General features: G+C 49.0%; 2 protein-coding genes across 5 annotated transcripts; one reads left to right on the top strand and one right to left on the bottom strand.

The window, feature by feature from the left end:
- Window positions 1-2,361: 2,361 nt before the first annotated feature.
- On the top strand, window positions 2,362-5,525 carry LOC115056082 (leucine-rich repeat-containing G-protein coupled receptor 4-like; the record flags this gene model as incomplete). Its single annotated transcript, XM_029522339.1, has 10 exons — window positions 2,362-2,411; window positions 2,483-2,554; window positions 3,420-3,635; window positions 3,733-3,804; window positions 3,891-3,959; window positions 4,042-4,113; window positions 4,445-4,516; window positions 4,631-4,714; window positions 4,790-4,851; window positions 4,930-5,525. Coding segments are annotated over 10 exons (1,365 nt in total), but the record flags the coding sequence as incomplete, so codon positions are not given.
- Window positions 5,526-5,748: 223 nt separating this feature from the next.
- On the bottom strand, window positions 5,749-19,807 carry zfc3h1 (zinc finger C3H1-type containing). Of its 4 annotated transcripts, XM_029523247.1 has the most exons (36): window positions 19,156-19,807; window positions 17,442-17,837; window positions 17,016-17,185; window positions 16,512-16,941; window positions 16,191-16,402; window positions 15,869-15,992; window positions 15,670-15,764; window positions 15,306-15,497; window positions 14,985-15,137; window positions 14,500-14,637; window positions 14,121-14,239; window positions 13,893-14,039; window positions 13,643-13,817; window positions 13,434-13,562; window positions 12,534-12,973; window positions 12,153-12,321; window positions 11,590-11,699; window positions 10,987-11,118; window positions 10,790-10,911; window positions 10,607-10,708; window positions 10,397-10,525; window positions 10,131-10,308; window positions 9,785-9,971; window positions 9,521-9,709; window positions 9,198-9,435; window positions 8,982-9,087; window positions 8,701-8,899; window positions 8,532-8,626; window positions 8,351-8,452; window positions 8,074-8,178; window positions 7,798-7,969; window positions 7,615-7,715; window positions 7,435-7,536; window positions 6,981-7,020; window positions 6,823-6,885; window positions 5,749-6,587 (listed from the first exon to the last, which is right to left on the bottom strand). In XM_029523247.1, the coding sequence occupies exons 1-36, from the start codon at window positions 19,661-19,663 to the stop codon at window positions 6,471-6,473; spliced, it is 6,186 nt and encodes a 2,061-aa protein (XP_029379107.1). In that variant the 5' UTR covers window positions 19,664-19,807; the 3' UTR covers window positions 5,749-6,470. The 4 variants fall into 4 exon arrangements, with proteins under 4 accessions (XP_029379107.1, XP_029379103.1, XP_029379104.1 ...); XM_029523243.1 differs by having other exon boundaries at window positions 7,435-7,715; XM_029523244.1 differs by having other exon boundaries at window positions 7,435-7,715; window positions 13,893-14,036.
- Between the last annotated feature and the right edge of the window lie 588 nt (window positions 19,808-20,395).

Raw genomic sequence — 20,395 nt, 5'->3', positions numbered from 1 at the left:
CTGGAGACCCCGCCCCTCGCCCGCAGTGAGCTGGGATTGGCTCCAGAACCCCCCGTGACCCGGAAACAGATCAGAGGGAGGGGATGGATGGATTTAATGTAACACAAAATTAGATAACACACAATAATGTGACACAACATGACGTAAATATAATAAAATATCAGAAGTTAATTTAATTTAGATTTATTTGATTTAACTGAATGTTGTTTGGATCTTTGACACTTGTGTGTGTCTGTGTGAGTGTCTCTCTCTCACCCCCCCCCCCCCCCGTGTCTGTCCCCGCCCCCCCCCCCCCTCTGCAGTGGCCTGGTGGTCCTGGTCTGATCTGGTCTCTTCAGTGTGCAGCTCTGCAGGTTTTCATGAGTCTCCTGGTGTTTGCTCTCACCTGTGGGGGGGTGTTGGGGGGAGGGGCCCTGAGCAGCACCTGTCCCGGGCCGTGCAGGTGTGAAGGTGTTGGGACGCAGCAGAAGGTGGACTGTGTGGACTCCGGTCTGGGACGGGTCCCCCCCGGACTGAGCCGCCTCACCTCCGCTCTGTGAGTACGAAACTTTTTCAGGTCTGACGGCGTTCAGGCCAAAATGATTTCAGCCTTCTGAGAAGAGAAACTCGTTTCATGTTCATGGAGTAAAAAGATTTCTACTTTTGTTTCAGTTAGTTTTTTTACATTTGAATATTTGAAGAACAATAAAATTCTGTAGGTCATTCAGAATAAAATGGTGTTAAATACCAGATCCAATTGAAGGGACAGAAGACGGATTCAAAACACACAGATCCGTTTATACTGATATATATTTACACATTAAATATATGTACCATAACTACACACACAAACACAGAGAAGTATGTTTTATTGCGTTATCTTTAATTTCCGTTGAATTTCTTTTGTGTTAAATCTGAGTTTCTGTTTTCACACTCAACTTAGGTTGAATGTTTCATCTTTAATTCACAAACACGCTGAATAAACTCCTGGACATGGATCTGAAAATAATACAAAAAGAATAAAACGTTAAACGTCTTTGAACATATTTGTGTCACCAATATTTTATTGTTAAATGTTGAATTCCTGTTACAGTTCTCACTTAATCTTAATTTATATTTTTTATTTTATTTTATTTACGTTATCTTTACACTTATAAACCAAAAGAAATGATAAAATTCCAAATTTGAGAAACCCATTAACAAATAAAACTGATCGATGATCATTTGAGCTTTTTTTCACAGAAAACTTTTAAATTCTTTTTTCGGTTTAAACATGATCCGGATGCAGCGAGGAACCCGAGGAACAGTTTTAGGGCACAGCTTAAGTTTAAATAAAGACCATAAAAAACATCAATAAATAATAATAATAAAATAGAACACAAGGATATATATATTATTTTAAGTAACAGATGATACATTAACTAAAACATTAACTTGAGGCTAAAAAAACACTGAAGGAGAAATTAAGCTGTTAATCTGTTTGGAATAAAATACTTCATCTGAGCGATGTTCAGCCATTGTAGTAAGTACATAAGTAAAATAATAAATAAAAAATAAGCAAAAATAGTAGAAACTGATAAAGTTGTACGGAAATACAGTCCATAAATTATTTCATAAAAAAAAATAACAGAATCTTTCTGGTCTGAGGAAAAAAACTCGAACACATTTGAATCTTGAGGAGAAAATCTTGTTAGATCTAAAAGAATGTTCTCGTAAAAATAATTCAAACGTCTAAACAAACCGTCTGAATGATATTGATCGTGTATAAATAATAAAAGACTCTGAATAAAGAGAACTTAATTTTTCCTTTTTCTCAACAATGAAATTCGTTTTATCCTGAATTGACTGAAGAACCAGTGAAGTCTCTTCTTCTACTGCCCGTTTATTTTTTGGATTGTTTTATTTTTTGATATTTTATTTCTTTTATGTGAAATTAAAATTCTGTTAGATTAAACATTCACTTTATTAATTCTTTTAGTCTTCTTTAAATTAAATTTGAGAAATGAAAGTAAAAACTTTAATTTGTTTTAAATCCAGACTGCAGTTTTAAGTGTCAAAACTTCAGATGGAAAAAAAATCACTGAGTTTCCAACACGACAGTCAGTACACACACAGACACACAAACAGACACACACGCAGCTGCTCTGATCATGACCTGGATGTGCTGACGTCATCACCGTCCTCCTCTCTCGTTGGTTGCAGAGACCTGAGTCAGAATCACCTGTCCTTCTTGTCCTCCTGCGTCTTCGTTGGCGTCCCCCACCTCCTCGAGCTGTAAGCTCCGCCCCAACGTATCACCTTTAATTAGGCTCCGCCTCCTTTGATGTTTGATCAGCTGATTCCTTTTTTTGTCTCGGAAGGCGACTGGCGGGAAACAATTTGTCAGAGATCGACAGAGGAGCTTTTTCAGGACTGCGCCGACTGACGCTGCTGTGAGTAATCAATAATCAGTAATCAAGCTGAGCGTTGCCATGGTAACATGTAACTGACTGTGACTGAACAGGAACCTTCAGAACAACCAGCTGAGGACGGTTCCACCTGAAGCTCTACAGAACCTGGAGAACCTGAGGTCCCTGTGAGTCCACATCCAGCAGAACCAGAACCAGAGTCAGAACCAAAGACAGAACCAGAGCTAGAACCAGAGTTAGAACCAGAATCAGAACCAAATACAGAGCCAGAGCCAGAGTCAGAACCAAAGACAGAACCAGAGCTAGAACCAGAGTTAGAACCAAAGCCAGAATCAGAACCAAATACAGAGCCAGAGCTCGAACCAGAGCCAGAATCAGAACCAGAAACAGAACCAAATACAGAGCCAGAGCTCGAACCAGAGTTAGAACCAGAATCAGAACCAAATACAGAGCCAGAGCCAGAGTCAGAACCAAAGACAGAACCAGAGCTAGAACCAGAGTTAGAACCAAAGCCAGAATCAGAACCAAATACAGAGCCAGAGCTCGAACCAGAGCCAGAATCAGAACCAGAAACAGAACCAAATACAGAGCCAGAGCTCGAACCAGAGTTAGAACCAGAATCAGAACCAAAGACAGAACCAGGACTAGAACCAGAATCAGGTTTTTCAGTCTTACATGATGGAGAACACGGAGCTTCATGATGACATCACAGCAGCCTGTTTGTGGTCGAGACTTCAGTCACCAAAAATTACTAACACACCAGAAACATGTGTGGACCACCCTGACAGAGACGCACAACAGACACAAAACAAACACACAGGTTCTAATGTTTTTGAAGAAGCAGAGAAAAAAAGATGACAAGAACAATAATAATAATAACAATAACAAAACAGATTTGTCTCTTGACCTTGAAATCGACAGAGAAACAAATTTACTTCAAATAAAATGATAAATTCTGGCATTAAAGAACAGGAAGTGTAAAGAAGTGGAGACTTTTATTCTGAAGGTTCCTCTGGTCCATCCTGTCCTCAGCCACCTGGACGCCAACCTGATCCGCCGTCCCTCGTCCTCGTCCTTTAAAGGTCTGGGGTCTCTGCACCACCTGCGGTTGGACGATAACCGGCTGACCGAGGTCCCGGTCCTCGCCCTGCGGCCCCTGATCCGGCTCCGGGCTCTGACTTTGGCCCTCAACGGGATCAGCTCCGTCCCCGACCGAGCGTTCGCCACCCTGCGCTGCCTTCTGGTCCTGTGAGTGTCTCTGGGTCTCTGTGAGACCAGAACTCTGGGTCCTGGTTTCATGGAAGTTCAGCTGACTCGTTGTTCATCTGCTTTTGTTTTCATGAAGCCATCTCCATGACAACCAGATCCAGTCCCTGGGCCCGAGGAGTTTCAGGGGACTGGAGGACCTGGAGACTCTGTGAGTTCACCTGAGACCACAATCCGTAAACCCTGATCCAATCAGTATTTGTGGACTTGAGTTAAACCTGATCTTGGTCCCTGCAGAGACCTGAGTTCCAACTGGATCAAGACTTTCCCTGAAGCCATCAGAGACCTGATCAGCCTGAGAGTCCTGTGAGGACGCACACGCGCGCACACACACACACACACGCACACACACACACACACACACACTTACAGTGTTGTGTTTTCACAGGAACCTTCAGAAGAACTTCATCTCCGTCATCCCAGAAAACATCTTCACTGAGAATCTGTCAATTCAGATCATGTAGGTGACCGATTGATCCCAGCTGATCGATCCCAGCTGATCGTTCCCAGCTGATCGATCCCAGCTGATCGAGTCCAGCTGATCGTTCCCAGCTGATCGTTCCCAGCTGATCGATCCCAGCTGATCGATCCCAGCTGATCGATCCCAGCTGATCGTTCCCAGCTGATCGATCCCAGCTGATCGAGTCCAGCTGATCGTTCCCAGCTGATCGATCCCAGCTGATCGAGTCCAGCTGATCGATCCCAGCTGATCGTTCCCAGCTGATCGAGTCCAGCTGATCGTTCCCAGCTGATCGAGTCCAGCTGACCCTCAGTGTCTCTCTGTTGGACAGAAACCTTCAGGACAATCGTCTCCTGACTGTTGGACATTTGTCTCTGCAGCTGCTGCCAGAGCTCAGGACTCAGTAGGTCAAAGTTCATTCCTTCTCTCAGTGTGTGTCGTTGTTGTGTGTCTGTTGTGTGCTGTGGGTTAGGTGTTTGTGTTTGAATTAACACTCATTGATAAATTGTGGATGCAGATCAGTCTGGACCAGTGACAGGACTGACCATGTCCTCAGGGATCTGGACCTGCAGCAGGTGTCCCAAGGCCAGGACACGTCCAGGTAACAGCTGCCGGTCAGCTGACAGGTGTGGGGGCGTCCGATTGGTCCGATTCATCCTGGTCTGTTTGTTTCCAGAGTCATGGAGCTGAAGGTCTTTGTCGAGTCCAGGAGCCTGAAGGATCCTCTGGATCGCCACAGTAAGAGCTCATTTCCTGTCAGGGTCTTATCAAAGCTGTACCTGAACGTAATGTAGCATCACCTGGATCCTGCTGCAGGTCTGGCCCGGTGTCTGGACTCTCTTCACTTCATCTTCATCGTCTCCATCGTCCTCAACCTGCTGGTCCTGGTCTCCATCCTCCTTCCCCCTAAACCTGTCCCCTCCCCTTGTCTCCCCCTGTCTGTCTTCTGGTTTCGACTCCTTGCGGGACTCTCTGGATCCAGGATCATCAGCACTGACTGGTTCTTTGGTTCTGTCTCGAGGGCCGAACCAGGATCAGGATCGGTCCTCTGCTCTGTGTGCTCTGAGGTTTGTGTCTTCATCCTGATGGGGTCTATGGTGTCAGGCAGAACCAGGAGCTGCTGTGTGGTGGTCTGCAGTTTGGCCCTGATCCTGGTCTGGACTCAAAGCTCTGCTCTGGTCCTCTTCAACATCTTCTGCTTCCTGTTCACGATCCTCACCCACATCCCCCGTCTCCCCCATCTGGACCTCGTCCCTCTGAGCATCCTCACTCACACCCTGCTGTTGCTGTCCTCCCCCCTCAGTCCAGATGACTCCACCTGTGCAGCACTGTCCTGCTGTATGGACCCTCTGATCCACATGGTCCTCAGTCCAGGGATCAGGTGGCTGCAGGAGCCGGAGGGACGGGTGTGACGGCACATCTGTTAAAACAGCAGCAGGAGCTGGACCACATCCGGACCAGGACGAGGACGGGACCTTTACAGACCTGAACCTGATCAGTGAACCGTTAATAAATCAGTATTAAAGATTCTGTGTGTGTGTTTCAGTCGCACTAATTTTGACAAGATCAACAACAACAATAATAATAATGATGATAATCTTTTTGGATCGCATCAATAAAGACTCTGGAGACTCGTCATTGTTACAAAATAATTTAATAACATTTGAGTGAACATGTAAAAACAGCGAAGGACGTGCACCTCTTCCTCACTAATACTTTAATGATTGTGGCAGAATTTTGACAAAAAAAGACAAACTGCTCTTCAGCATGTGAGCGAGTCCTGACTGTCTGGGGGGGAGGGGGGAGGGGGGGGCAGCACGGACCAGTCTCTGTGGCAGTCTCTCTCTCTAATAGAAAATACTACACAGGAAGCAGCCAGATCAATAATCAGTTTGATCAGTTTAACAAAATAAAAGTCCTGGTTTTCCTCTGACACAAAAAAAGACAACATGCAGATGTTGCAGTATCACTACGGGGGTGGGGGGGGCATCCTGTAAAAACACACACACAGGGGGAGGGGGGGGTTAACACCACTGTGAGATGTCAGGGTTGCCCCCCCCACTACCCCCAGTAACTTAAAGTAAGAAGGGAGGGAAATGAAGTCCAAATGAAAGTGACAGAGACGGGGTGGGGGGACATGAACTGAAGAGACACTGGCAGCAGCTGATACTTACGTACAGGACGTGATGGACATTAGCAGGTCCACATTTGGACATTGGAGGGAGGGGCCTCGGAGCTGTCCTGGGGGAGGCGTCTGTCTTACCTCGTCTGATTTGTTTGTTCGTCAACAGCCAATCGGCTGCTTTGTTTTCTTTGTCGTCACCAGAACAGTAACTGTTTGTGTTTCAGCGATGATGTCACTGATCTTCTGTCTGAGCTCCCTCGACTAAACTCACGCCCACCTGCTGACACCAGCTGACAAATCGCCTCAGCCGCTCTGAGCTCCCTCCTTCGGCCGCTTCAAACAGCAGGCGCTATGGGGGTGGGGCAAAAAGAGCGGGAAGGAGAAGAGGTGGGAGTGGGGAGGGGGGGTCAGCAGGTGAACATGCGTGTGTCCAGGTGTGATGTCAACAACAAAGAGTGTCACCCATCACCTCACATGGGTCGGTCCAGACCAGGTCCAACTCAGGTGGTGCTAATAAACTGGGTGTGTCATTGTGTTGGTGTGTGGTTGTGTGTCAGTGTGTTGTGTGGTTGTGGGGTGATTACATCTTTCCACAGGGCAGCACAAAGGGGCAGATGTTGAAGGGCCTGCTGGTAGAGGAGTCGCACCTGAAGGGGGGGTGGAGTCAGTTCAACAGGTGAGAAACTGCCATGTCACATCACCATGGTAACCAAGAGCACACCTGATGACATCACCGACTCACCTCAGATCGTTCCTTCAGCTCCCTCTCCACAGCTACAGCTCTGCAGACACACAACACAGACACACACCACACAGTGGAGTCAGCTCTGTTGTCATGGGAAGTGCTGACTCCACCTGAACCCCAGCTGATCAAACAGCTGATCAGCTGTCAGCCTCTGTGAAATGATCCAAAACTGAATGGATTCAAACACACTTCCTGTTTCTCTTCTCATTGGTGACATCAGAGGCCTAATAATAATGACATTGCTCGCCCCGCCCCTGCAGATTATGGCCTCCCAATTTGGACATGTTGACTTCTTGATGGTGGGACTTTCAGAGTAAAGCGTCGACAGTATGCTAATGGATAAGCTTCGTTGACGATCACTTCTGAGTGGAAGCTAATAGTGGTCAACGCTAACATTGGTGTCTGACCGCTGACCTCTGACCTTTGAGTCAGCAGCTGTGTCTTCACTTACATCTTCCAGGTGGACAGACACTTTGGAGAGTTACTGGTCAACATCCTGGCCTGGAACTTCAGGTGTCCCAAGTTCCCATCCTGCCAGTCCTGAAGCAGCAACCTGCAGCAACACAAGACACTGACAACACAACTGGACCCACAACAGCCCCATGCCTGGTCTGTGTGTGTGTGTGTGTACCTCAGGCCCAGCTCAGTGTTGTTGGGCATGGCATATCTCAGTCTCTCCAGCAGCAATGCATGCTGGGTAGGCGGCAGGCAACTCAGGTAAAAGGTCACCACCTGTAGAGACGAGAGACCACAAGCTCATGAGCAAGGCAGTGTCTCCTGGTCCGGAACTGGACCGAGGTCTGATGCGAATCACCTTGTTGTGGAAGCGGTAGCAGGTCCAGAACACTGCAGGGTTGAAAGGGACATCCAGCCGAGAGGGGACAGTGCTCAGGCAGCGCTCGACCAGGTCTGAGAACAGACCCGGACCAGACTTGGACCGGCTGGCCGGACCGCAGGTCTGCTGACGGCTGCTGAACTCCAGGTAACTGTTGAGAGGAAGGTCAGGGGTCAAGTCCTGGTCCTGGTGCCGCTCTGGCTGGTTTGGACAGCAGATAACGACTGCTAATGATACTGATCGGTGATCACTCACTCCATCCACAGCTGGTGAAGCTCCTCCAGCTCCAGACCTGATCCCAGAGCTCTCTCAAAGGCCTCCACGGTCTGATCCACTGAGCCCTGCAGCCACTGCCAGAGACTGGACCACAACAAGACCACTTCAGCACAGACCAGCATACGAGAATGCTCGGATTGTAAATTAACTGGATTTCAAGACGAAACCTAGAACTTCCTTTAGCCTGGTCTAAAAACATCCACCTGCTGGTCTAGACCCTGAGAGGTGGACTTGTAACCTGAGCACCATCACACACCAGTGAATCAGGTGGAGGTGAGACATCTGCTGGCTCAGCTGGTCCTGAAGATTCTGTTTGATGGAAGCTCGCAGCTCTTTACTGGGGAAACCGAGGAGTTGACTGGAGGAGGAGAAACACTTTAACTGGACAGAACCAACACAGACACTGACAGACACACACACGGGTTGAGGTGTCATACCGCAGGACGTCCACAGGTGTCCTCTGACTCTGCTCGTCCTCGCATAGAGACAGGATGAATCCTCGCAACAGAGGGACGACAGCGCTCGACTTATCCTGTAGAAGACGACGATGCTGTGTCACATTTTAAACCAGAAGAAGAACAAAAGCAGGTGGACAGCAGAGCTCACCTGAGCCACAAGGAACTTGCAACATCGATAGAAGACCTGTGCGTTGTGCGGACACTCGGCCAGAGCATTGAGCCAAACGCTAACTGCCTGACTGCCCTCGCCCTTCCTGATGTAGGCGTCGGCCAGAGCGTCGCGCAGCACGCAGGACCGAGGACAGGACTCCAACAGAGACTGACACAAAACAACAACCTCATTGTACCTGCAGGGACAGGGACAGTCCATCAGGCTCAGATCCAGGTAGATGTCACGACTTTAAAAAGGAGCATCATCTTCTCGCTCACCTCTGCAGCAGCTTGTAGAAGAAGATGAGGTTGGTGTAAAGAGGAAGGCAGGCCAGCGTTCTCTCGCTTGGAGATAGAGACTCATCGCTGCACTGCCGGATGGCATCTGTGGGCAAAAGCACCGGGACGATCCCAGGACTCAGAGACTGCACTGTCCAAGACAGGCCTGAACCACTACAACACAAGGAGCGAACCCACGTGGTGTTGTTTCTGTACCTTGGAACAAAGCGATGAGGATGTCCGGCGGCGTGCTGACATCCTGTTGTGTTTTCCAGGGCAGCATGAAGGACTCTCTGCTGACCAGTCTGGACGGACCAGACTCCGCCGGGTCATACAGGCTGAACGGCAGCTGCCCAAACTCTGTCAGGTGGATGAAAGAGAGCCAGACTAAGGCCCGGTCACTGGCCACCAGGTGGTCTGCCATGCTCTGGTCCTGACCTGACTTCAAGGCATTCTGCAGACAGGAAGTATCTTGACTTAGTGATTAGTTCTGTAACAGACCCACAGGCTCAAACCTTCAGGTTCGCATCACGTTTCACCTGTAAAATGGCCAGAGCGCTCTCCATCCGGCCTGTGAACAGATTGAGTTGGACTCTGTAGAGCAGAGACTCCATCAGCTGGAAGGACAGTTTGTATGTGACGCCTGAGGACGCCTCGGAGACCAGAAACTGCAGCAAGCACTCACACACGTAGTTCTTCCCTTCAAACGAGCTCTCCAGGTTCAAATACTGCAGCAAGAACATCACAGGTGAGCACCTGAGGACCTGCACAGAGGTTCAGACTCTGCAGGTCTGAGGACTTACGTTCCACCACACTCTGTAGTCGGGGGCATGCTCCACAGCCATCTCACACATCTCCTGGACTTCCTCCCTGCTGCCCCGCCTGGAGAACAGGGTAAGGTAGTGGCTCCACACCTCCGGGTCTTCACAGTTACTCTCCAGAGCTCGAGATAGAGTGTTGAGGGCGGCTTCCAGGCACTCTGCAGCAGACCTGCAGCCCAAGACACGCACACTCACTTAACCCTCTGGAGACACATTAAGGCTCAAACCTTCACAGAGCAGAAACTCTGAAAACCAGCTGATGTCTGGAAGTATTTACAGTCTGTGAAAGGGGACAGACTTTGGATCAGCTGGTTTCTGTGGGACTTACGTCTCATGCTGGTTGAGGTACTTGAAGGCGAGTTTGATCCACAGCTGAGTGTCTCGAGGACTCTCCAGGACGCTGGTCTCCAGGTTGGAGATGTCATCCGTCTCACTGACAAAGTAACGCTTGTCCTCTGAAGTGATGCAGATGTCCAAAGCAGACGTGGTGGTCTGAGCCTCGCCATCTGCAGACAGACAGGATTCACCGTCAGTCAGACTCTTGCTGCTGCCGCTCAGTTCTGCCTCCAACATGGAAACCTGCTTAAACCTCACCGTATCCTTCAGCTTTGACGTTCGCACCTGCGGCCTCGTGCTCGCCGTTGTCCTCAGGGTCGGGGCTGCTTGGTGACGAAGGCTTCAGTCTCCATCTCCTCACTTCCTTACAGGTGGTGAACGGAGGTACTGGAAAACCAGATAAGACTGCAAGTCAGACACTGGACGCCAACTCTCTGGTGACAGGTGTGTTCGGAGACGCTGACTCACCGTGCCGTTTGCTCTCGTTCACCTTGCTGACGAGGAGGACGGCCTTCTGGTCCACGCCCATGCGACCTTTATTCGTGCCAAACAGCTTCTTCATGTATTTCTCTGCAAAACAGAGATATCAAATCAGACAGCTTGAAACTGGTGTGTCATCAAAGTTTACGGGGAGGTGTTGCTGCCCCCCACCTGTGGCGACGCTAACGTCCTTGTCTGTGCTGCTGTCTGAGCAACCAATCAGAGGCAGGTTGTAGGACAGGATGTCCTGGAAGAGCTGGTTTCCGGTTAGAGTGCAGTTCCTCATGTGCTGCCTGCAGAGGGAAAGACGCAGACGTGAGACAGAGAAAAGAGCGGCCTCAGAGGGATGGATGTGGGCGGAGCCTCACCATCTGCAGTCATCATCGTTGCAGGTTCCTGTGAGATCGAAGCGGCAGAAACATTTCCTCGGCTCGATGGTGTTACTGTACGTGACGGAGCTCAGAGACAGCCTCTCCTTGGTCCTGTAATATGGACTGAACCTGTAGAGGACAGAAATCTGACCTCTAACACGATACCAGCACCAAAAACAGCTCAGACTTCGTGTGAGCAGAGCGTTAGCGTTAGGAGGTTTATACTGGGTTTATTCTTGGTGTTTTAGAGCTGCTGAAGTGTTTGCTGATGGCAATAAGTCGAGGAATGGTAATTATGTTGGTAACACGAATGTTTGCACAGACTGAGGTTTTCTGTGAGCTGACGTTTTGTGACCACACACAGTCAAATTCAGAGCAGCTGCCATCAGTTAGTGAGTGAACACAACTCAACATGTTAGCAATTATCCAGAAATCTGTTTTCACTTTGACATTAAAGGCAATTTTTTTCTGTTAATCAGTGTCAGAAATTTCACATTAAATCTGCTTTGATTCAAAGCTGTGAAACAGTAAAACAGCAGGAGGTGAAGTTGGTTTTATAGGAACAGTAAAGTTAATGCTGGGTGCTGATGTGGAGTCTACCTGTAGGATCTGAAGACCAGCAGGGGGCTGTGATACGGTCCAAAGGGAACAGGTCTGAGGTCTGCGCTCCCAGACTGACTTGGTGTTGCCTCCACCTCAACTGAGAGCAGCTGCACAGGGACCGACACACACAGACTGCTTAGAGCACCATGTTATCTTCAAACACACACACTGAGTCCATCAACTGAGAAATGTGTTGAACTAATAAACACACATTTTCTGTTTCTCATCTCTTTGTGTTTTTCTTTCTTTCTTCTTTTTTTTTTTTTAATCTCCACATCTTCAGATTCATTTGATTCTGTTTAGTCAGTTCAGACTCTGAATGTTTCCTTCTTTTCCAAAGAAAAGTTCCTCTCATGCGTTTGGCTCGTTCTAGAGCTGATCTGAAGTTTCTATCTTGATCTGATCATTCTTCTTTATAATGCTAAATCAGCAGTTTCCACACAAGGTTTTTCTTTGTTTGAGAAAAAAAATTTCTATGGTTGAGGGAAAAAACATAAAATAAAAAAACAATAATCTTCAAGATGTGTGAAATGTTAACTGCTGAAAGAGTTCTGGCTCACCTGTCCATTGGGGGGCTGCTCTTGGTTGGCTCCCAGGTTCTGCAGCTCCCTCAGCAGCAGCTCCCCCAGCTGGGCCTGCTGCTGGTACCGAACCTTCAGGGTTTCCAGGTCCAGCCCTGCGAACATCTCAACAGGAGCCTCAGAGCTGGATGACGTCTTGGCAGGTTTGCTGTTGTGAGACAAACCCAGATTTCACTGTCTGTGCACAGTTTAAGATAAAACTCAAAAAACAGAAAAACAAACAACATTTCTAAACAGGTGGGAGTATTTCAAAGAAATCATGAATTCAGAGGTCAGTCAAAAATTAAAAGTTAAAGCCCTTTCAGGTTTGTGCTGAGGTTGGATACCTCTCTGGACATAGACACTGAAGACACCACCCACCTGTCTTTGGGGGTGGAACTCGGCTGTTCCAGGTGGGGTTTGGTGAAGGAGCAGCTGGACTGACGCAGTGAGTGTCGGCGTTGACCTCTGGCGGCGGCACAAGGCGTCGACGTGAGCGCCAGCTCCAGTTCTTGATCTTCAGCTTCAGCAGCGTCTTCGCTGTCCAGGGTGAGTTTGTCCTGAGTGAGGTCGTGCAGAGATGGCTGGGGCAGAGGGAAGGGGGTGGGGGGCGGAGCCTGTGGGTCAGGAGGGGTAGGGGCTCGTAGCGGTGGCTCTGAGGGGACGCCTTTGTTACGCAGTGCCTGGGCCTCCTTCAGCTTCTGGATCTTCAGGGCGTACTCAGACTCCAGCTGCTGCAGACGCTGCTTCTGAGCGATCAGCTCTGCAAAGTGACGCTCAGAGCCGCGGGCAGCCGAGTCCAGCCGCTGCAGCTTTGGGGGCTGAGGATGGAGACAGTCACACCCGACACATTAACACTGTCATCCTCGTGACGCCACGTTTGATCTGTCCTGATCTCAGAGTCTAGATCGAACACCTGTGCATCAAAAAGTCCACTTGTCGGTCCATAGATGACACCGCTATCAGAAAAAGCTGATGATGAACACGGTGATCAAATCAAATGAGAACTTGTTTTCAGACTCAGGATCCAGATAAAAGACACTATTAAGAACAAAGTCTAGAAACAACTGTGTGTTTACTAATGAAATTATTACCAATTCACAGAGAATCTAAGACTCTCAGATTAAGGGTTTTTGTCGTCAGTTTTTGAGTGTTTCTGTTTCTTTGTGATAAACTGAACATTGTGTAGTGAAATGTGTACATAATGTGTGAGTTGGAACATTTCTCATGATTTGATGGATAATATCAGCTGTTATTAGGAGTCAGCAGTGTTTGACTCACCACGGTTTGGTTGGCATCCATCCGGCGCTTGGCTCCTCCCCCAGCAGCCAGCTGAGCCTGAGCCAGCTCCTGCTCCAGCCTGACGGACAGACTCTTCTTGATGGACACTCGGTGTTCAACGCGGTGCACCTGCACAGAGGAGGAAATGTCAGAGGTCAGAGGCCAGATCAAACACCTGTCTGCATTTGTGAACACAGCCTGAGGTTCACCTGTTCCTGCAGCTTCTTGAGGAGCGTCTTGTTTGCATTGACGATCTTCTCCGATGCCTGCAGCTGCTCCCTCAGCTTTGACACTTTGGCCTCAGCCGCCTTCAGAGACTCTCTCTTCTTCAGCTCCTGCTGGAGCAGGTGTCTCAGGACAGCCTCATCCCTATGCAGCAGCTCCCTGTGGGGGCTGGATGTTACCTTCCATACTCACCAACACAGCCTTTCCTGCGTGACATCGTTCAGCGTTGCTCACCTGTTCTTGCTGAGTTTGTGTTCTGCTTCACTCAGTTTCAGCTCTGCAGCCGTTCTCCCTGATGAATCCACAGCCTCTGGGGCAGCTGGAGTGGCAGAGCTCCGAGGACTCGGACTGTGTTCCTTCAGCATCTTCTGCTTTTCCCTGCTGCAGGAACCGTTTCATTCTTTAGTTACGGATCTCTCTCTGCACTGAGTTACTGACAGTGTTTGAGTTAAATCTTCGTACCTGGCGATCTCTTCTTTGAGCAGGCGGTACTCTGCCTTCTTGGCCTCTGGTAGAGCCTCTGGAGTCCTGACCGGGTTGTTCTCCTTCTCTGATCCTGAGGCTCCTTTCGGCTTCGCTGCCTGGAAACAACACAGCAAAAGGATGAGGAATCCATAAGCAGATATTAGTTTGCTCTGTGCCCCCTTCCTCACTGTCTCATCTGCATCATTGAAACACAAAGTTTGCTGCTCTGTTAGACAGAGGCCTCCACAGGCAGCACCATCTGCACCAGGACCAGATCCTGAGGGAGGAGAACACTCAGAACACAGATTCTGTAGTGTTCCAGAACACATCAAATAGCTTGATTGACATGAAGGAAACATGATGTTATAGGTCCCACCTCCACAGTCCTCCGGACCTCTTTGATCATGAACTCCAGTCCTCCAAACACAGACTGAGTGGAGCTGCAGGCGTCCAAGTCTGAGTCGCTGTCATCTGAATCATTGAGGGACACGACCACTGACTTGTGTCTGGGCAGCTGCAGGAAACACACAGAGTCACACACTAACACAATCAACACATCTTTTCCTTTAAAGCAAGATTTCACTTTTTTTTTGTTTTTATTAGTATTTCTATTTTGTTTATTGAATGGATGGATATATGATGGTTACACTCTTAATTTAAAGTATACTTTCTCTCTATTCAAAAAGTCTAGATGGCTGACTGACAAGTTACAAACTGGAGGTTTCAAACCAGCAGCTCACAGACTGTAAGGTGAACTTCCTGCCACTAAATGCAAACGGATCGGGTGAGATTATGTGACTGCGATTCTCACAGGATGCTCTGACCATGCAGCTGTTCAGGATCAGGGGGCGGGGGTCTTACCACCAGGGGTGCTCTGGGAGCGTGGTGACCTCTGCTAAACTTGGCCCGTGGTGGAGGCACTGTGTTCAGGCTGACAGTGCTCAGGTTTCCTCTGGTTGGCAGCTGGATGCCTGCAGGAGGCTGGCAGATCGGGGAGGGGGGGCCACTGGAGCTCTTCTCGTGGAGATGACCGGACAGAGAAACAGGACAGAGACAGAGACAGACAGAGACAGGACAGAGAAAATACATCATCATCATCATCACTGGGGGAACCAATGTGAAAACAACAGCAGCAACACCAAGTGGCCACAGTGAGCACTTCAAGTCTCAGCAGGAATTCACCTCAGATGCTGCCACCCTTTTGTTGGCCATGGACATCAGACAAGTCTCCCTCAGCAGCATTTCCTCCTCCTCCTCCTCATCAGCAAACGGAGGTTTGGGTGGAGGCTCACAATCATCAGGTGGAGGGGGCAGAGGGGGAGGTGGAGGAGGAACACCACACAGTGCAGGGGAGAGAAAGGGCTGTGAGAAATCCTGACGGAGGGAAAGAGAAGGAGGCGACATCAGATCAGCATCCCATGAATCGGTTCATCTCATGAGAAACAACAATAGTCATTAATTATCATTATGTATCAACTACTGATGCAGCAACAGATAAAACCGAAAGAATCAGATGACTCATGATCTGAAGAGAGAAGAAGCTTACCAGTCCAAAGTGAGGCGAGTCTGCTGCATGCAGAGACACCTGAGGGAAAGATCCCGGGTCCTCCGGTCCAAACGGGAGGTGTGTTGGAGATGGGACTGAAACACACGCTTAAAGGTGTCAAAGACCAGCTCAGTTTAGTTCAACATCTCTGTCACATTATAACATACAAACACTGAGCAGGCGACGGGCGGCGGCTCACCTGGCGAACCAGTCTCACTGTCTGTGTCCATTGCCACCTCGTCATAGTTGTCATACTGGTAGAGGTTCCCTGAGGCGTCCAGGCCCTGCTTACCTGTGGACTTCCTGTGTTCACGGTCTCTGGACTGGAGAGCAGAGACGGTTAGTTTGTATGTGAGTGAGTCTGGTCCCAGGACCAGGACCAAGATGGCCCTCTGGTGGTTCTGCTGCTTTTGTTCATTGTTTTCTGATTAATCAAGGTATTGATGAGCTGATTAGTTGTTTACAGGACAGACAGTAATCACAGAGACGAGAGTCAGGCAAGAGTTTCTGCAGCGTCTCACCTTGCTGGGTGCACTCATTTTCCCTCCCACCAGCTTCATGAAGCGGTTGTACTGCTCGTCCTGGTTGGACAGGTCACGGATCTGTCTGATTTCATCCTCTCGTTTCCGTCTCTCTTCTTCATCCTGCCATCGTTTCTCCTCCTCCTCTCTCTGCTGCTGCAGCTTCCACGTCCTCAGCTGCTGCTTCCTGAATGCCTGTTTCGCCACCGAGCCTGAGAGCACATCACCAGCAGTGCCCAATCAGACACAGGAAAAAGGGAATTTGAGATGTGGATGTCAAATGAATGCTGCAGTTTGATGGAGGGTTCTGATGCGTCTCACCTGGACTGGTCATTTTCTTGGTGGTGTGAGGTTTCCCTGGGGTCCTTCCTCTGTCCAGTAGAGTTTTGGGACCAGGTTTCGGTCTGTCTCTCTCTGTAAGTCTTTCTCTGTCTCTGTCTGGAGGTCTGGGCCCAGTCTTGGTTCTTTCTCTGTCCCTCTCCAAAGGTTTGGACCTGGTCCTGTTTCTCTCTGCCGCTGCAGCAGATGAGGCAGATCTGGTGGTGACCCTTTCTCTGATAGGTGGAAAGGTGCCGGGACCAGATCCTGATCCGGGACTGGAGTTCTTGCCCTGGGTGGCTCTGGTGATTCGGTCTTTGCTCTTCTTCATCACCTGCTGCTCCTTCTGCTGCCACTTCTTACTGGCTGACTGCAGAGCAAGCAGACGCAGCTGAAGTTCCGACAGCTCCTCCTCCTCCACCTTCACCGGCAGCTGCTCAAAGAGCACACGTTAGAAAACACAGACTCATCCAGCAGTCAGTGAACACACAGCTGTCTCAGCCACACCTTGTCAGGAGAGACGACAGGAGAGTCCTCGCTGGACACAGATGATTCTCTGCGACACAAACACACCTTCTTCGGTTTGTCCTCTTTGTCTCCGTCCTCACTGCAGCATAGACACGTCTTCTCTTCTGCAGCCATCTCTCCTCCATCTTCTCCTCTTTCTTCTCCTTCACCTGTAAACACACAACACTTGAGCTCAAACCTCCAGGTGCTTCACATGGAGTTCGATATGATTTGTCACTTCGTGTGACAGGTTTCAGGATTCTGAAACTAAAACTGATGAAAAGACAAACAGGATACATCTAACCTTTCCTCAGTAAAGTGGTTCAAACCGTGACTTGAACCAAGGCAATGCTCTGTCTCTTTGGTTGCCTGTTAATGACATGCTAATATATCTTTTCAGCTCGTGAGTATCTGGAGTTCTCTCACCTTCTCCATCAGCTCCTCCTCCTCTATCTTGCTCTGTCCACTTGCTCTTCAGCTCGTCCAGGTTGGCGGGAGTGTGCAGTTTCTGACGCAGAGGTTTGATGTTGAAGGCCTGGAAGACTTTCCTCTCAGCCTTCTCCAGCTCCGACGACTCCTCCGGTCCTGCCGGGCTATAGGCTGGGTCAGGTAGTGGTCTGGTTTCTGTAATAACGCCAGTGTTGTCTGTGGAGTCCTCTTTTGGCTCCAGGGCCATGGTCTCCTCTTTACGGATGCACTCCAGCTCCAGTTGAATCTGTTTATACTTGGACAGTAAGTCCTCAAAGGACTCATCAACACTGTTCTCTGGTTTGGAAACACTGTGAGCGGTTTTCCTGGTCTGAGTCCGACCCATAAGTTTCTCTGAGGTTCTGGTTAAGAACAAAAACCTGCAAATGATTTCAGTTTGAGCAGTGAGAATTGTTGGGAATTGTTTATAAGTGATGAAGAAGAAGGAGCAGCAGAGTCCTGGATGACTTCCACTGAGGGTGTTTATTGAAGATGAATTAATTAATGAGAATGGAGGACTGACCCTAACCCAACACAGGGACGATGTCATACAGTGAAAAGGGACAGCTAATGATAGCTCCTCTTCCAGAATGGGAAGATGCTCAGAAGAGGTGGGAGAGGGATGTTTGACTACACAACTGGTTCCTTATTTATAATCAGGAAGACATGATTATATCACACAGAGCTGCTTTTACAGAGCATCCAAAGTTGGCCTTTAATCAACTCTAGCCCTGTGGTGTCGGAGGAACCTGCAGCTGTGTCTGGAGGAGCTGCCTTCATGCAACAAGGCCTCAAGATTTAGTGCAGGAGTTGTAGCATAAGATCTAGGGCATCCGATGACCTCTGACCCTGAATCAGCCACAAATAGGTGGACTGGAGAACTCTTCCTACAGAGAACACGATCCCTCACCTGAGGTGTCTCTACAGCAACTCAACAATTAACCCGCGGCAGGTGAGTGTGATTAAATTATGATTATTCTCTACTCTATTAACCCATCAATTAATTATCAGACGTATTGATTTTGTAAAATTGAAGAATTGTATGTCATGAATTCATTTATTGTCAAATGAGCAGCTTAAACACAGAAAGACTTTAGTCTAAAGGACTAGGGAAAGGTTGACCCACATGTGGTCTTTAAATTTAAATCAGGTCTTGCTTTTAGAGTAATCTAGTGAAAGTCTCAAAGGTCTCTGTCCTCAGAGAAACCCTCACAGTTTGGATTCAGAAATTGAATCTTAAAACCAGCCGTCAGGACCTCCGAGACTTTGTGATGTCACAATATGACTTTTTTATTCACTTTTCTCAGATTTAACTGGAGAAACTACATTAAAGAACCGATAATCCCAATAATCATTAGCTGTGGCTTCATTTAAAATGATCAACCAGCTCACCAACAGACAGGAAGCTGTATACTTCTGTTCCTGTGGCTGACTTTAGGTGCCATTTCCTGAACAGTCTGTGGTGATCACCCTGTTTACATTTTACAACCCTAACCCATTCTGTTCAGATAAGGATCCGGATCAGGAACCAGGAAACCCACTGAGACCGGAAGCGGACTTCCGTGTGGTTTATCGATTATTGAGTTTGAGTGATGTGGATTCAGGTCTGGACCGTGTGTCCCGGTCTGACCCCCCAGCCGACGAGCCGGGTACACAGAGAAGGAAAGGATACGTTTCCTGGAGGGAGAGTCCGTCTTTCCGTGGCCGTCTCCGGAACCGTACCGACCGGGAGGAGGCCGGCCTCCTCGGTTCCAGGCTCCGCGGCCGCAGTTAGGTACGGCCCGGTGCCTGAACCGACCCAGGGCGCTGTGGCTCCGCTCCCAGAAGCTTGACCTCGGACTGGGCTCTCCGAGCGGACCGTGTCCCGGCGGCGGGGGCAGCGGGGAGGGAGGCCGGTCGGGCCCACTCGGCCCGCACTGCTGCCGGTGGCCCGGCGGGAAGGGGCCCAGGTTGAACGGCATCATCATGCGGAAGTCCGGCGGCTGGTGGCCCGGGTGGGGCAGCATGTTGGGCGGGTGCCGGTGAGGTTTTCGAGTCCGACGAGCAGCCCCGCGGCCGCCCGGCCTGCTCCCCTCCCCCCGCCGGAACGGCACACTCTCCTCGGTTTCATCATCACAGATCTCTCCGTCTTCGAGCTCCCCCTCTTCTCTGGGGGATCCGCCGACCCGGTGTACCGCCATGTTGCGAAGTCAGGACCAATAACTCACCGGGACCGGCACCTGACGCTCATTTCACCGCTTTAACGACGGTTGGTCTGAACCCGGTCCGCCCTGATCCGCATCACCGACGGCTTCTGCTCCGGGACTTCCCTTAGTCAGCTACCGCGAGACACGGCGAGATCCCACGAGACTGGAGCAAACCCATATAAGGAGATCCGCCTGCAGGATGTTTACGTGTTAAAGAAAATCAGCTGACTGTGACAAAAGACTGACATGTTCATTTCATCTAAGAAGATGAAACATGAAGAGATATATTTACTCTGGCTGAAAAATAAAGAATGTTACTTTTATCACTATTGGTGTGTTTGTTGCATTATTAGTATTGTTAGGATTACTAAAGGAGTATCTACGCAGTAGAAGCAGGCGTCTTGTATCAGTCGGTCTGGTCCCACTGATCCCTGATCACAACAAAGCAGAGTCTTGAATGAAGTTTGTGTCAACACATCCTCTCCTTAAGACACACACCTGTGTGTGCTGACGTGGTCCAGCTCTTTTCCCAACAAGATTGCACCACAGAAGAGTTTGTTGTTTGTGGATGCTAGTCTGAGCTGGAATAAAATTGATAGCATAAGTAATATATTTTATATAGAGAGAGTTAATTCCATTCCAACATTTAACATCAACACCAGATATTGAACTTAGGTAAGAGCCAGGGCCTTTGTATTTCACTGGGTGGTTGATTGCAGGTTAGTT

This window comes from Echeneis naucrates, chromosome 16 (genome assembly GCF_900963305.1).
Source record: "Echeneis naucrates chromosome 16, fEcheNa1.1, whole genome shotgun sequence".
In the NCBI taxonomy this organism is placed as follows: domain Eukaryota; kingdom Metazoa; phylum Chordata; class Actinopteri; order Carangiformes; family Echeneidae; genus Echeneis; species Echeneis naucrates.
Note: the sequence above shows the minus strand (reverse complement) of the source record. Positions and strands in the feature narration are given on the sequence as shown.